General features: G+C 47.3%; 2 protein-coding genes across 2 annotated transcripts in view; both read right to left on the bottom strand.

Annotated features, from left to right (window-relative positions):
• Positions 1–574: 574 nt before the first annotated feature.
• Positions 575–7,594, bottom strand: hspb8 (heat shock protein family B (small) member 8). Its single transcript, XM_084694618.1, has 3 exons — positions 6,860–7,594; positions 4,681–4,744; positions 575–913 (listed from the first exon to the last, which is right to left on the bottom strand). Exons 1-3 carry the CDS (start codon positions 7,248–7,250, stop codon positions 742–744), a joined length of 627 nt encoding a protein of 208 aa, XP_084550744.1. The 5' UTR covers positions 7,251–7,594; the 3' UTR covers positions 575–741.
• Positions 7,595–7,967: 373 nt separating this feature from the next.
• srrm4 (serine/arginine repetitive matrix 4) overlaps positions 7,968–12,311 on the bottom strand; it is a 36,294-nt gene continuing 31,950 nt past the window's right edge. Inside the window, exons 9-13 of the mRNA XM_084694619.1 lie at positions 11,648–11,979; positions 11,285–11,488; positions 11,078–11,179; positions 10,627–10,785; positions 7,968–10,457 (exon numbers count right to left, since the gene is read on the bottom strand). Coding sequence (XP_084550745.1) covers positions 10,199–10,457; positions 10,627–10,785; positions 11,078–11,179; positions 11,285–11,488; positions 11,648–11,979 — 1,056 coding nt within the window. The 3' untranslated portion in view covers positions 7,968–10,198. The remainder of the gene's footprint in view (positions 10,458–10,626; positions 10,786–11,077; positions 11,180–11,284; positions 11,489–11,647; positions 11,980–12,311) is intronic.

Here is a 12,311-nt window from a genome sequence, read left to right as displayed (position 1 = left end):
GTTGTACAAGTAGAAAAACAAAAACGCCGGCGAGCAATGTATCCTTGTTTACAAGCCAGCATGGCCATGTACAGACGGTCGAGGGTATTTACAGTAGTTTCAATACGGTATCGACACACACACACACACAGAGATCACACGCTAATTCTAGGAGAAAAGGCCCATTCAGCCCTCCCACTCGAGACAGCTGAAGCTAGCAGATGACTTGCCTACCGTTGTCACTGAGCTACTGTCATTTACAGTTCATATAAAACAGCGTTTTTCCATACAATGCTCTCGTGTCACTTCATGAATGAACAGACACATTCATAGGCAACCCAGGTGACTCATTCTCATCAGTCAGAGTGGACCCAGCAAGCTACACTGAGCCAGAAGCAGGTTCTTACGCACATAGCTAGGACGTCTAATGGCACATCATCAATTCATTGAATCGTTACGTAACGCATGAGAAACGCATGAGAAACGCAATCAAACATGGGTATAAATTTGATATGGGATTGTCGTTTTTTCTTCACGAGGCAGTTAAGCTTCCCTCAGACCCACCCACATCTGCTACATTATGAAGGATTGTACGTTTGAAGTTTGAATCATGATTTTATTCACAGAATCAGAATCACATCGAAAATGTCATTAGAATAAGGGCCGCGTGTTTAAACCCTTCACTGTCGGGTGTCTTGAGGTGGGTGGCTGAGCTTTCCGTCTCCCCAGGGAAGGTGCTCCGTTGCCGGGGGCTGGGTGCCTTTAGGCCTGGGTGGGCTCCTGGGACCCGGGGGGCTCCACCTCCAGGCCCTCCCCCTGGGGGGTGTCGCTGCTGAAGAGGTAGTAGGGAGGCGTCTGCCTGGCCTCGATGATGAGCACTCCCTCAGGAGATAGAGAGGCAAACACTGACAGAGGATCCACCTCCCCAGGAATCCTGGAGGGAGGGGAGGGAGGGAGGGAGGGAGGGAGGGAGGGAGGGAGGGAGGGAGGGAGGGAGGGAGGGAGGGAGGGAGGGAGGGAGGGAGGGAGGGAGGGAGGGAGGGAGGGAGGGAGGGAGGGAGGGAGGGAGGGAGGGAGGGAGAAAAGGTGAAATTGAGTGAAGGAGAAATCGAAAGAACTCATTTCAGCGGATATGAACCAACTTGAACTTTTTTAGTTAGGGTTAGGAGACTACAAAGGTGTGAGGGGGAGAGGGAGGAAAGAGTCGAAGAGCTGGACGGCAGCCTGAAAGGATGCTTTTGCACGTCGTTTGAAGTGATAGAAACACTACGGACCTTTTCCCTATTCGTTCAGATCAGTAAACACTGTTATGTGCCTTGAGGTTTGATTGACATCTTGTCAACAGTTGTACAACCCTCAGGTTCTGGAGGTTTCACACAACCTTGGCTGAGGATTTGATTGGTACTAAAAACGCTCTCGGCTTATAGCCGATCGCTCACTCCAAATAAATCTCAAACCCCAGAGATAAACTAAAGCATTTCAGGGTTTTTCATTATATTCTTCTGGCCACAACGTCAAGTGGTGTGAAGGAAGAGTCCACGCGAAGGAGTGAGAGGAAGAGAGTATGGAATTGAGAAACCAAGGCAGATTCCATTACTGAGTAATGTACATTAGTGAGACCGTCTGACAGAATAAAAGAGAGAAAAAGAAAGAGAAAAGGATGGAGAGAAAGCGAGGGAGGGAGTGTCTGTTTGATGGAAAGTTTATCACCTAAAGTTCCCATCTGCAAACTTGTTAATCAGCTCATCAGACAGATGGGCAACAGCCAATTTTATGTCAGGCACTTGTTTTTCTCTCTCTCCCTGTCCTCCCTTCCTTCTCTGCTCTTTTGTACTGCAAATGTGATTCGTTTATGAGTAGATTAGCATAAATAGGCTTTCTCGTAACGTGTGCAGGGAAATAGAAATACTCGGGAGAGAGAGGGAAAAGAGATGGAGAAGAAGAGAGGGGAACGAGAGAGAGAGAGAATCGAGAAGTGGGGTGAGCTTCGATTTTACAGAAACTCAATGGGAATGTGACAGTCCAGATGTCAGCCAGCGTCTTGCGGAGAGGAGGTGCTGACAGCTGGGATGGCACAGTGTCAGACAAAACAAAAACGGTGATTTACACACAACCTTGAGATGCACCCTGCTCACGCGCAAGTACAGTGAGCGAGTGAGCACGCGCGCCCACGAACGCCGTCGTATTTTTTCTCCCGAGGAAAGCACGACGTCAGAGCTCAAGAGATGGAGGAGGGAGAGGAGAGAAGACTGGGGAGAGAGAGAAAGAGAGAGAGAGGAGAGAAGACTGGGGAGAGAGACAAAAGAGAGAGAGAGGAGAGAAGACTGGGGAGAGAGACAAAAGAGAGAGAGAGAGAGAGAAGACTGGGGAGAGAGAGAGAGAGAGAGGACAGAAGACTGAGGAGAGAGAGAAAGAGGAGAGAAGACTGGGGAGAGAGACAAAAGAGAGAGAGAGGAGAGAAGACTGGGGAGAGAGAGAAAGAGGAGAGAAGACTGGGGAGAGAGAGAAAGAGAGAGAGAGAGAGAAGACTGGGGAGAGAGAGAGAGAGAGAGGACAGAAGACTGAGGAGAGAGAGAAAGAGGAGAGAAGACTGGGGAGAGAGAGAAAGAGGAGAGAAGACTGGGGAGAGAGAGAAAGAGAGAGAGAGAGAGAGAAGACTGGGGAGAGAGAGAGAGAGAGAGGACAGAAGACTGAGGAGAGAGAGAAAGAGGAGAGAAGACTGGGGAGAGAGAGAAAGAGAGAGAGAGAGAGAAGACTGGGGAGAGAGAGAGAGAGAGAGAGGACAGAAGACTGAGGAGAGAGAGAAAGAGGAGAGAAGACTGGGGAGAGAGAGAAAGAGAAAGAGGAGAGAAGACTGGGGAGAGAGAGAAAGAGAGAGAGAAGACTGGGGAGAGAGAGAAAGAGAGAGAGAGAAGACTGGGGAGAGAGAGAAAGAGAGAGAGAAGACTGGGGAGAGAGAGAAAGAGAGAGAGAAGACTGGGGAAAGAGAGAAAGAGAGGAGAGAAGACCAGGGAAAGAGAGAAAGAGAGAGAGGAGAGAAGGAGCGGCTGAGCGAGAGGAACAGACAACAGACTTGACTCTGGTCTTCGTCAGACGACATGGCCAAATAAAGTCTGGCTGCACTTTCCGTGAAAGCTGCCAAGTGCCAGTGGGAGCTGGGGAGAGCAGCCCTGTCAGCCCTCTCCATCGAGGCCCCGCTCCTTCTCCCTTCATTTCTCTTTCTCTTGCCCATCTCTCTTTATCTGTCCCTTCCTCCTTTTCATTAGCACAGACATGCCACTGGCTTGCCGGCAACTGTATGTCAAGGAGAAATGGGGAAGAAGCCTTTGAGTGGACAAACGCATTCGCACGCACGCACCCCCCCCCCCCCCCACAGGGTCCACAAAGATCATGGTCTATTATCCCCTCCACCTATTTCTGGAGAGACTGGTGAAGCTAGCAGTCGTTCCTCTGCCTGCCACACAGCCCAGTCAGGGCAGACATATTACCAGGGACACACAGACACAACCTTATCTGCCCGCCTCCTGACTGTGTTTGCCTCGGGCTACATTTTGTTTTATCTTGCGCATTGATTCTGTGCGGCTGCCAGAAAACTTTTTTTCTCCGATTTAGTACTGAAGCAATGCTGGAGGGAAGAGATGCGGTGTGTGTGTGTGCGTGCGTGTGCAGTAGAGAGACACTGAATTAATCTGGACTAGTCCTGTTTGATCAAATCTATCACTGGGCCAGAGACTGAGCAACAGTGACATCAGTTGTCCACCCGCAGGCACACAATTCTGGACTAACATGGCTGCAGAACCCCACCAGAGGAAGAACACTAACTGGGACTCCTGTTAATCTGCAATAAAAACCCAAACTTTGCCCCTAGGACGTTTACGGAAAATACTTTTCTTGTTAATAATTGGCTTAAACTCTGGTCTTTGAGCAAGACCCAGAACCAGAAGAGGCTGCATAACTAAATGTCTAAAAGGGGGGGGGGGGGGGGAGAAAGTCATCCTACTTTTGATATGGTGCCGGTATGTCATGCATATACATAAGGCAGAGAAGGAATGTTTCTCCTCTGAGTGTTCAGCCAGAGGATTTGTGTATTGAGGACAGTTATTTATAAACCAGTCCCCCATCCTATCGGTCCCATGTTAGGTTTTTTTGCATTGCTGGAGCCCAGACTGTATTTAAGGGGCTCCCAATTAAAGAGATTGTGATATGAAGAGTCGTGCAAGCACAGCCCAGCTGCTTATTAATTAGCGAACAGGAAATGAAAACTGCTGAAGTGACGCGGCAGAAAGGCAGTGTCCTGGGCTGCCGGTTAACACTTCAGTTTGAAGTTTCCAACAGTCTAATTATAGATGCCAGACAGCCATAGAAACCTCCTATGCCCTGTGTTGTTGTGAGCGGCCATTTTATGCAGTCATGACAAGACAGTGTTGTTTAGCGAACAACGCAAGACTAATTAGGCGGGTGAGAGTGTATCGTCACGAGAAATGCACTTTTCCTCAGCTGCAATACAACACAAACGGACCAAGTAACTTGTTTGTACCTTGAACTATCAATAATGCTTATATTTACCAAGTATGAGCATAATGATAATCGAGGGTCGAATTCCATTAAATGTAAACTAAAAGAAGTAAAACTTTGTTAAGGTGTCGTGAGAGAGCCAGTGTTGACCACCTATTCTTGGTCTGTGAGGAGATGAATACTCACTGTATCTTTTTTGTGAAGTTCTTTGTCACTATGCCTCCCTCATCCTGCTTCTCCTCGTGTTTTCCTGTGGAAGACAGCAGCACGCAAGTTCATCAACACAGTTCTACGACCTTCTCAAATGATCCCATTCCCTATGGTGTCCCTAATGCCCCAGGCACTGCCATGGTCAGGTCCACAATAATCAAACATTTGGCTCCATCCACAACAGAGTCGAAACATAGAGATTCCATATTTATAGGACTTCAGTACTGTTAGTTTGGGCATGTGTGAGTCGTGATCATGATTTATCGATAGCCAAACAAATGACCAGAGGCAGATTGCTGCTCATTAAGACTTCCATGACAGCATAAAGCCTTGAACTTATGGCTCTGGGGTGTTCCAGCACATTCTGGAGAAACTCTCGAGGGGGGAGTCTGATGACGAAGAAAGGTGATGAAAGACACCCCTCCCCTCCATCCCTGAAGAGGTGAGTCACTTACAATCGCAGAGGATTCTGACTGGGGTAAAGCCAGGCAGAGCCATTTGGAAACCAGAACTCGTCCCCTCCCCAGGGAGAAGAACTAAGGCCTCATAACATCCCATTGCTGTTTATGAGTTCTCTCCTGCAGCTGCTGCTGCTAAATGTCAGTGTTGCCACCTCCCCCCCACCCTTGGAGCAAACCACCCCGGACCATTGACGTCTTCACCTGTGGAAAGTGCCAGACTGGGCTGGATCACGAGCCCGCTAACCCTGAGGATAGCATAGTAACAGCTCGCTAGCGATCCCTGAGGAAAGCGTACTAACAGCTAGTTAGCCGCAAGTCTCGGCTAGCGCACTGCAAATGTGTCTGGACGGGAACCTTTAAGGTCATTGTTTATTATTATGGGGAGATATCAACTGCCGCAGACCAAAATAGCTCCGGACGCAATTGGTTGGTCTCAACCAGTCCGAGCTACACAATGTCATCTTGGTTGTTTATGAAAACGCTTTAACAGCGTCCTTCTGTAGAGTCATTAAAACCACCCCATATCAGATTGACGGTTGTGATCGGCCTGACCAGATTCTGGACGAAGAGGGAATCGGTTTGAATGGGAGGGTGGCTTGACCCATCTGCCAATGCAAATAAAACATGAGCTGGCACATTGGTCTGGTTCCCAGGTGGGTTAGCCGCTAGTCTAGGAAGCAATGCTAAGAGATAGTTAGCTGCTAGGCCCCGAGCAGAAAGTGTTAACAGCTACTTACTGTAGAGAGAATACTAAGAGCTAGCTAGAGAATACTAACAGATATCTAGCAGCTCAGCCCCTCCCTCCCTCACAGACTCCACACCACATTCCAAACTCCCCTAGAAACACACACTCCTCCCAACACAGCAGCTGTCAAAGAACATTTGTCTCTGAATGCTAGATACAGCATAGCCCCACACTCATTAAAAAGTTGTTCCAAGGACAGAAGTTTGGGCACTTTGTTCAGGAAGAGTTGACGAGGTAGGAAATGAAGGCTGTGCTTATTTCATACTAAAACAGTAAGATTGGGTTGAAGTCCCAGGCTCTGGGCTCTTCACGCGAACAACTCACCCAGGCACGGTTTTAGAACGAGGTCAAGTCACTGTGGCAGGCCACTGACTGGATGACCCAACTGGCATACCGACAATGTATTTAAAAAAAAACTGTGACTGAGCCAACAGAAGCGTGCCTTATTCCGCGCAGCCTCCAGTACATCTATAGAATTCACATTCTCCTGCCATTTGCTCAAATTGAATCCGCACTTTTTAAACTAAAGAGAGGAAGCGGAAAGATCATTCCAGAACATTCGGTCCACTGCTTAATTTAATAATAGATTGACTTATTGTCAACAAAGACTTGTCGTCAAGGTCCTCATTTCCATTTAAGTTCAACAGGTGTGTGGAGGCTTGAGCTGGCCATCTGCAAGTCATGGAATGGATTTCAACCATAGGCCTACAGAAAATATTGCTGGAATTATACTGACTCAAAACATGTTTCTATTGATACTTCTATCTTGGATGCCTGTAATAAACTGGTTCTCAGACTTATCAGTAGACCTACACTGTAGATTACATTTTCTAATGGAAAGGTGTTGATTACATTTTCTAATGGAAAGGTGTTAAGTCATGCATTATATTAGGCCAATTTAGGTAACTGGATTTTGAACATTCAAGTTGTCAACAAGGGACTTTCTCACCTGATACCTCTACAAAACCTTCCTTAGTTTTGACGTTAAGTTCCTCTGGTTTGAAGCTGTGAACGTTAACGCAAACTTTCCAGGGCTCGCCCGGGGTCAACGTTGGAGAACTTCTGGGGGACTCGCTGTATCTGGTGCTGTACACAGGAGACGCGCCAGTGGATAAGCGCGTCGGAAAGCCGGACCGTAAACTGCCTGAGAAAGGCGTGCTGAGGCGCGAGCTGAGGCGCGTGGGACGAGTCCACTCCGGCCAGTCCATAGACAGCTCGTCGGGGAAAGGTGGCAGTCCAAAGTCATCCTCCATAAACCGAGACGCGAGAGATGGCTCTCTGAACGGATCTCTCGGTACCCGCTGCCGACTTCCCATGGTGTAGAAATCTCCGTCAGCCATGTTTAACTGTCCCGCACACCAAATGCCTAGAAGTTACGATACACGTTATAGGCTACACTGGCCAAGGTATGTCCAAGTTCTTCGGGACAAGAAATAAAATCCTAAATCTGTTATTTCCTGAAATAGGTTATAACTTAATTCCTTCCTGTTCCGGGCTCATAACCGTTACGCACCAAATCACCACGTCAGATCTTCTGGCTCAAGGATGAAGACTTTTGAAAACCCTTTGCCACAAAAACGAACTGACCTCAATCCGACGGTCGTGTGTTATATACGACTCTCAGGAACTTGCTACAGTCGGAGGGCCACGGAACAATGTCCAGAAAGTGCGAGGTGCATCGGGACTCAACTAGGCACAGCAGCTGACAAGAGAAGACCCTCCCAACTTTTCCAAGTTTAGTCTTCAACTTGGTGTCAGTCATTCAACGCAGCAATGTGTGTTGAAACCACTTCCCACTGTGACTCATAGCTTTTTAATAGAAGACACGGTAACGCATGGTTTTATAGCACACTGATGTCACCACACGTATAAAACAATACGGCTAATGATTCAAGTTCGCAAGGCATATGCTCAGTCAGTGTGAACAGCGGGAGTTCACAACAAGCTACATCGCATGCATCTACCATTGGCAATATAAGCCTACAGTAGGCCAAAACCTATAAACTTTATTCATATAATTTTTTCGTCTTTAATGTTTCAAATTAAAAGTGGTCGAATAAACTTGGATTATAATATTCATTTTTATTCTTAGTTACATAGTTTTCAGACACAATATGGAGGAAACATTTATTTTACACGATCATGGTTGGGACACGTCAAGTGAAACATGATTACAGGATGTCAAGCAAACACTTTCACGGTGACGTCTGAATGGCTTCAATGTCTGTCCTTTCGCATGGAAATGAGAGCACATGCCTCATTAAACACCTACACATATCTCTATTGCTTTGCCCCTAGCGACAAACCTTCAAAACACAACACCGTCAGAGATTTTAAGCTTCAGTCTCAGTTTCTATACCATAATTGAGCTGGTAAACAAAAAAATAGAGATGCAGCTTGATGGCAAGGAGGCCTTGTTCATCACAGGAATTCATACCAGTGCAGTTAAAGCAATCAATTTCACATATTTCTAAATTAAATAGACAAAATCGCACCCCTCTTATGACGAACATACACAGGTCAAATGCCTATTTACAGCACAGTAGCCTAATTCATATTCATTTGTACAGTTTACATAATGACTTTGGGGTATTGGGAGAAGGTATTTCATACATCAGTTGTGTCCTTATGTCCCTTTTTCATAACCCTTGGACATGTGATCAGTGCACACCGAGAGCAGATCCTCATGCCTAGAACACAAGGTGACATTTGACAACAAATAAATAAATATAACTGTCAATACATAGCAGACTGATGCATAGAATATTTAAATAACATTTCAAGTTGTTCTTTAGCTCTGACCACCTCATCTTGTAATATACCAACGTGTCTTACAGGGTGTTCTGTGTCCTTCCTGGCCATATTTCTGTTCTACTGAGGGAACGTCAGTATTTGCTAGGGAGATGTTTCAGCCTTTGGTGTTTTCAGTGTCTGAACAGAGGAGAAGTCCATGGGAAACTGACTGAACCTGCAGGTGGCTGTGCTGTTAATGGGATTCCATGGTGACTTGAATGTCATTGTGAATGTCTATTTATTTGAGTTTGATTGTATTTAGTTGAGTTTGATTGTAATTAGTTGAGATATTTTGCCCCGATGGATACATGAATTACAGCAGACTTATAATATCCAAATAAAACAGTACAATGGTGTTGCATAGAAAACAAAGCGATTCAACTGGAGCAAACACAAGTGTATAAATATTAAACACATGATAAATATGCATCAAACTGTGCGTTTCACACAAAAAAACTGACCTACAATGGCCAAACGAATGCATACGACACATGAGGTACACGTTTGGCTCTGCTCAAATAGCAAACACATCAATGCTTTTCAGACCACAGAATAATTAACCAGCGATGTGGACACCCCTTTCAACCTCTTCAAGTCAAAGGATTTAAATAAATAGAATGCACACAAATACATAGATGGACAGACGAATCAACAATGAGCTAAATATGTAAACGATGAAGAAACGTACATTACTGCTATAAGATCCCCCTCTTTAAAGAAATCCTATTCACGTTGTCCTAATTGGAGGCTGTGTCGAAAAACACCCTCCTATTCTGGGATATTTTCTTGGATCTTTCCATCAACAGCCACTTTCTCAGCCGTGTATGGTATTTAGGTTGTTTTCCATCATATTCTCCGACATGACGTTTCAATTGTTTTTCACTTGATCAGAGGACAAATAAATCTGGCATTTGAGCTGACAGGCAGTTTGTTTGCCGTCAGCCTTACTGCCTCCCTCTATTTTTCAGAGGAAGCATGTTTGCTCTCAACCTTTTCTGAAGCACAGACATCAGAAAAATACATTGTTTTCCGGCGAATTCCTGAAAAACGTCTCTCTGACTTCATCACTAGAATGATCCCCAGTGAAGCTTTGGTGTAAATCCCAAGGTAGAGCTTGAACATTACATTGCACTAAATATACCTTGAGGCTGAAAACGATGCTCTGGTTGGCTTTATTCTAGAACTGGATCACAAAGAGACTCACGAGTAGGAACAGTCTTTGTGCCATTGTGATGGAAAAGGCTGGGAGACACACAACAAACACCAAAACAAAAAGAACATTACATCTTTCCCCCACGATGGCCCCTATTGAGACTGTGGACAACGTCGCCTCAAATCAACCCTCTCACAGGGGAACCCAGGCCCAGCCTCCCCCACCCTCTCCCAGGGCCTAGGCACACTGGCGGAAGGCCCCCTACCTCCCCTCGCTTCCTGCTGACACAGGGAACCAGGAAAACGGACTCAGCCTCCTCCCGTAGCCCCAGTCAGCGTCAGCTCAGCGTCGAGCCTTGCCGGGTTTGTCCAATGAGACGTAGCTGCGACAGCGGCTCCGGCTCCTGCTCCGCCCGCCAAATATGGAGTTCCAGGACGAGCTGCGGCTGTAGCTCCGGTAGCTGGAGTCGCTGCGGTCCCGGCTGAGGCTGCGACCCCGGCTCGGGCTCCTGGTGAAGAGGCTGCTCCACGACGACAAGCTGCCGGAGCGACTGCTGGATGAGGGACTGGGGCGGAAGTAAGGGATGGGCCTCTTCCTCGCGCTGCGGATAAGCGGTCGGATGCGAACACAGAGAGGGGTCAGAGAGATTCATTCTGTAAACGTCACTCTGTGTCCTCTCTCACTCGGATTGGGTCGGATGTTGGTGTTCATTGACGTGTTAAGAATGATCAAGGTGTTGTTGGTGACCTGTGAAGGTCAGAGGCATGTACCTGGTTATGCGACGGGCTTCCAGGTGGCTGGGAGAATCTCTCCTCCGTTTCCTCATGGGAGAGTAGGACTTGCGTCGATGCCTCTTTCTGGTACTCTTCCGGCTGCTCTTTCCATCCCTCTCTCGGGAACTGCTGCTCCTCCTCTGCTCTCCTCCTCTGCTACAAGAACAATCAATTAGAAGCGTTTTTCCAGCTGGCTGTGAATGTCGGTAGATGACTCCAAAGTACGGTAGGACTGCCCATGTCATTTCATGTTTGAACAGTAAAACCGGAACATGGAGATGTCAGAGGAACCGAAATGTCAAAATTCGACTGATAAAGTGTGGTTGGATCAAATGACATGACCTGCGTAGTCCAGGAATGATTTGAGGCATTAGCTTGAAACGGCGGCAAAACGAGTGAAATGAAATTCCCCCTAAATTCATCACCTCTCCTCACGGCAGTATCCTACCTGTCTGGACTGTATGTGGAGCAGCTTCTACTGGAGCGGCCACTGCCCACACTCCCTCGCCTCCTCACGCTGCCCGAGTAACTCACAGAGCGCGAGTACGACCTGGAGACAGCAGAGAGACAATGACTTCAGCGAAGCCCTACACAGCCGGGGCCAAATCACGCTGGTCCTTGAGGCGACTCGGCGTTCACGCCTGAGGGAACTGACCTGGCGGAGGACGGCGACCGGCTCCGCGAGTAGCGGCGTCCGGAGCACCTGGAGCTCCCCAGGGACCGGCTCCGGCTCCTGCTGCTGGACGAGCGCCCTCGTGTCCGCTTTCGCGATGAGGCGTCCGCCCTTGCCGGGGAGACGGCGTTGTGCTGTGTTCTCACCGCCACCTTCGCCCCGCATCTGGGGGTCATCGGCTCGCTGCTGAAATAAAACATCCACCCAGCAGAGGCGCTTGGTTTGACTTACAATGGCACCGTTCTCCTTGGTTCACACACAGTAGCTGTTTAAATGAAGGAAGGGAGGGAAGGGGGGAAGACACTGAGGAAAAATTGAATGCCTGTCGTCTCCACCGAAGCTCACCTCTTGCAGTTCCTGTTGAGAAGACAGGAGACCAAACCACCTTCCATGCGAAGAGTTTTGCACAAGGAAGCATAGCTGGTCACAGAGTTTCCTGAGTCGGATGCATTATCTCCCTCTGGGAATTTCTGCTTCTCCAAAGAGGCCAGTGCTGGGCACAGGATCCTTTTGTCACCGGTGCCATTTACCCGTGAAACACCGGTTTTAGTTGATGGCGGCGAAGACGTGTCATTCCCAGAATCGTAATCCTGTGGTCCTTTGCTTGGAGGTGGTAAAGTGTGATGGCAAATCCCTTTTGCGTTTAATGTCTCGACTCCAGGTTTTGCTGGTAAAGACTGTAAACAGACAGTAAGCCAGAGTTGTTTTAGATCCACAGAAGTTTTTCGTGACTTCAGACTGCTACCTGTTTGATGCACTGTGAATATTCTACAAAGGCACACATTTACCTTCAAAACACAGAGAAGAAATTGTTTTTTGTTTTGTTGCTTTGGGACAAAAACTCTGAAAGATTAAGACTTCATGCAAATTCATAGCATGCAAGTAAGGTTGAAAGAATTATAACTAAATCAAAAGAAACTCAAGGTTTTCCGTTTATTAACTTTGAACAAAAACAAACATAAGAAAGGAACAACAAAAAAGCTCAAATAACTGAAATAGAAACTATGTG

Source organism: Hypomesus nipponensis, chromosome 28 (genome assembly GCF_054491055.1).
Source record: "Hypomesus nipponensis isolate SF chromosome 28, ASM5449105v1, whole genome shotgun sequence".
Lineage (NCBI taxonomy): Eukaryota > Metazoa > Chordata > Actinopteri > Osmeriformes > Osmeridae > Hypomesus > Hypomesus nipponensis.
The sequence above is the reverse complement of the archived record's forward strand: the minus strand, read 5'-3'. Positions and strand labels throughout refer to the sequence as shown.

Bases quoted from the DNA above. Each gene is read 5' to 3' on its own strand.
- hspb8 (XM_084694618.1), bottom strand. From the start codon at position 7,250: ATGGCTGACGGAGATTTCTACACCATGGGAAGTCGGCAGCGGGTACCG. The intron at 4,745-6,859 runs GTGAGAAAGTCC...TGTCTTCCACAG, and splicing joins AGGTTTTGTAGAGGTATCAG to GAAAACACGAGGAGAAGCAG. The intron at 914-4,680 runs GTGAGTATTCAT...CCCTCCCTCCAG, and splicing joins AACTTCACAAAAAAGATACA to GATTCCTGGGGAGGTGGATC.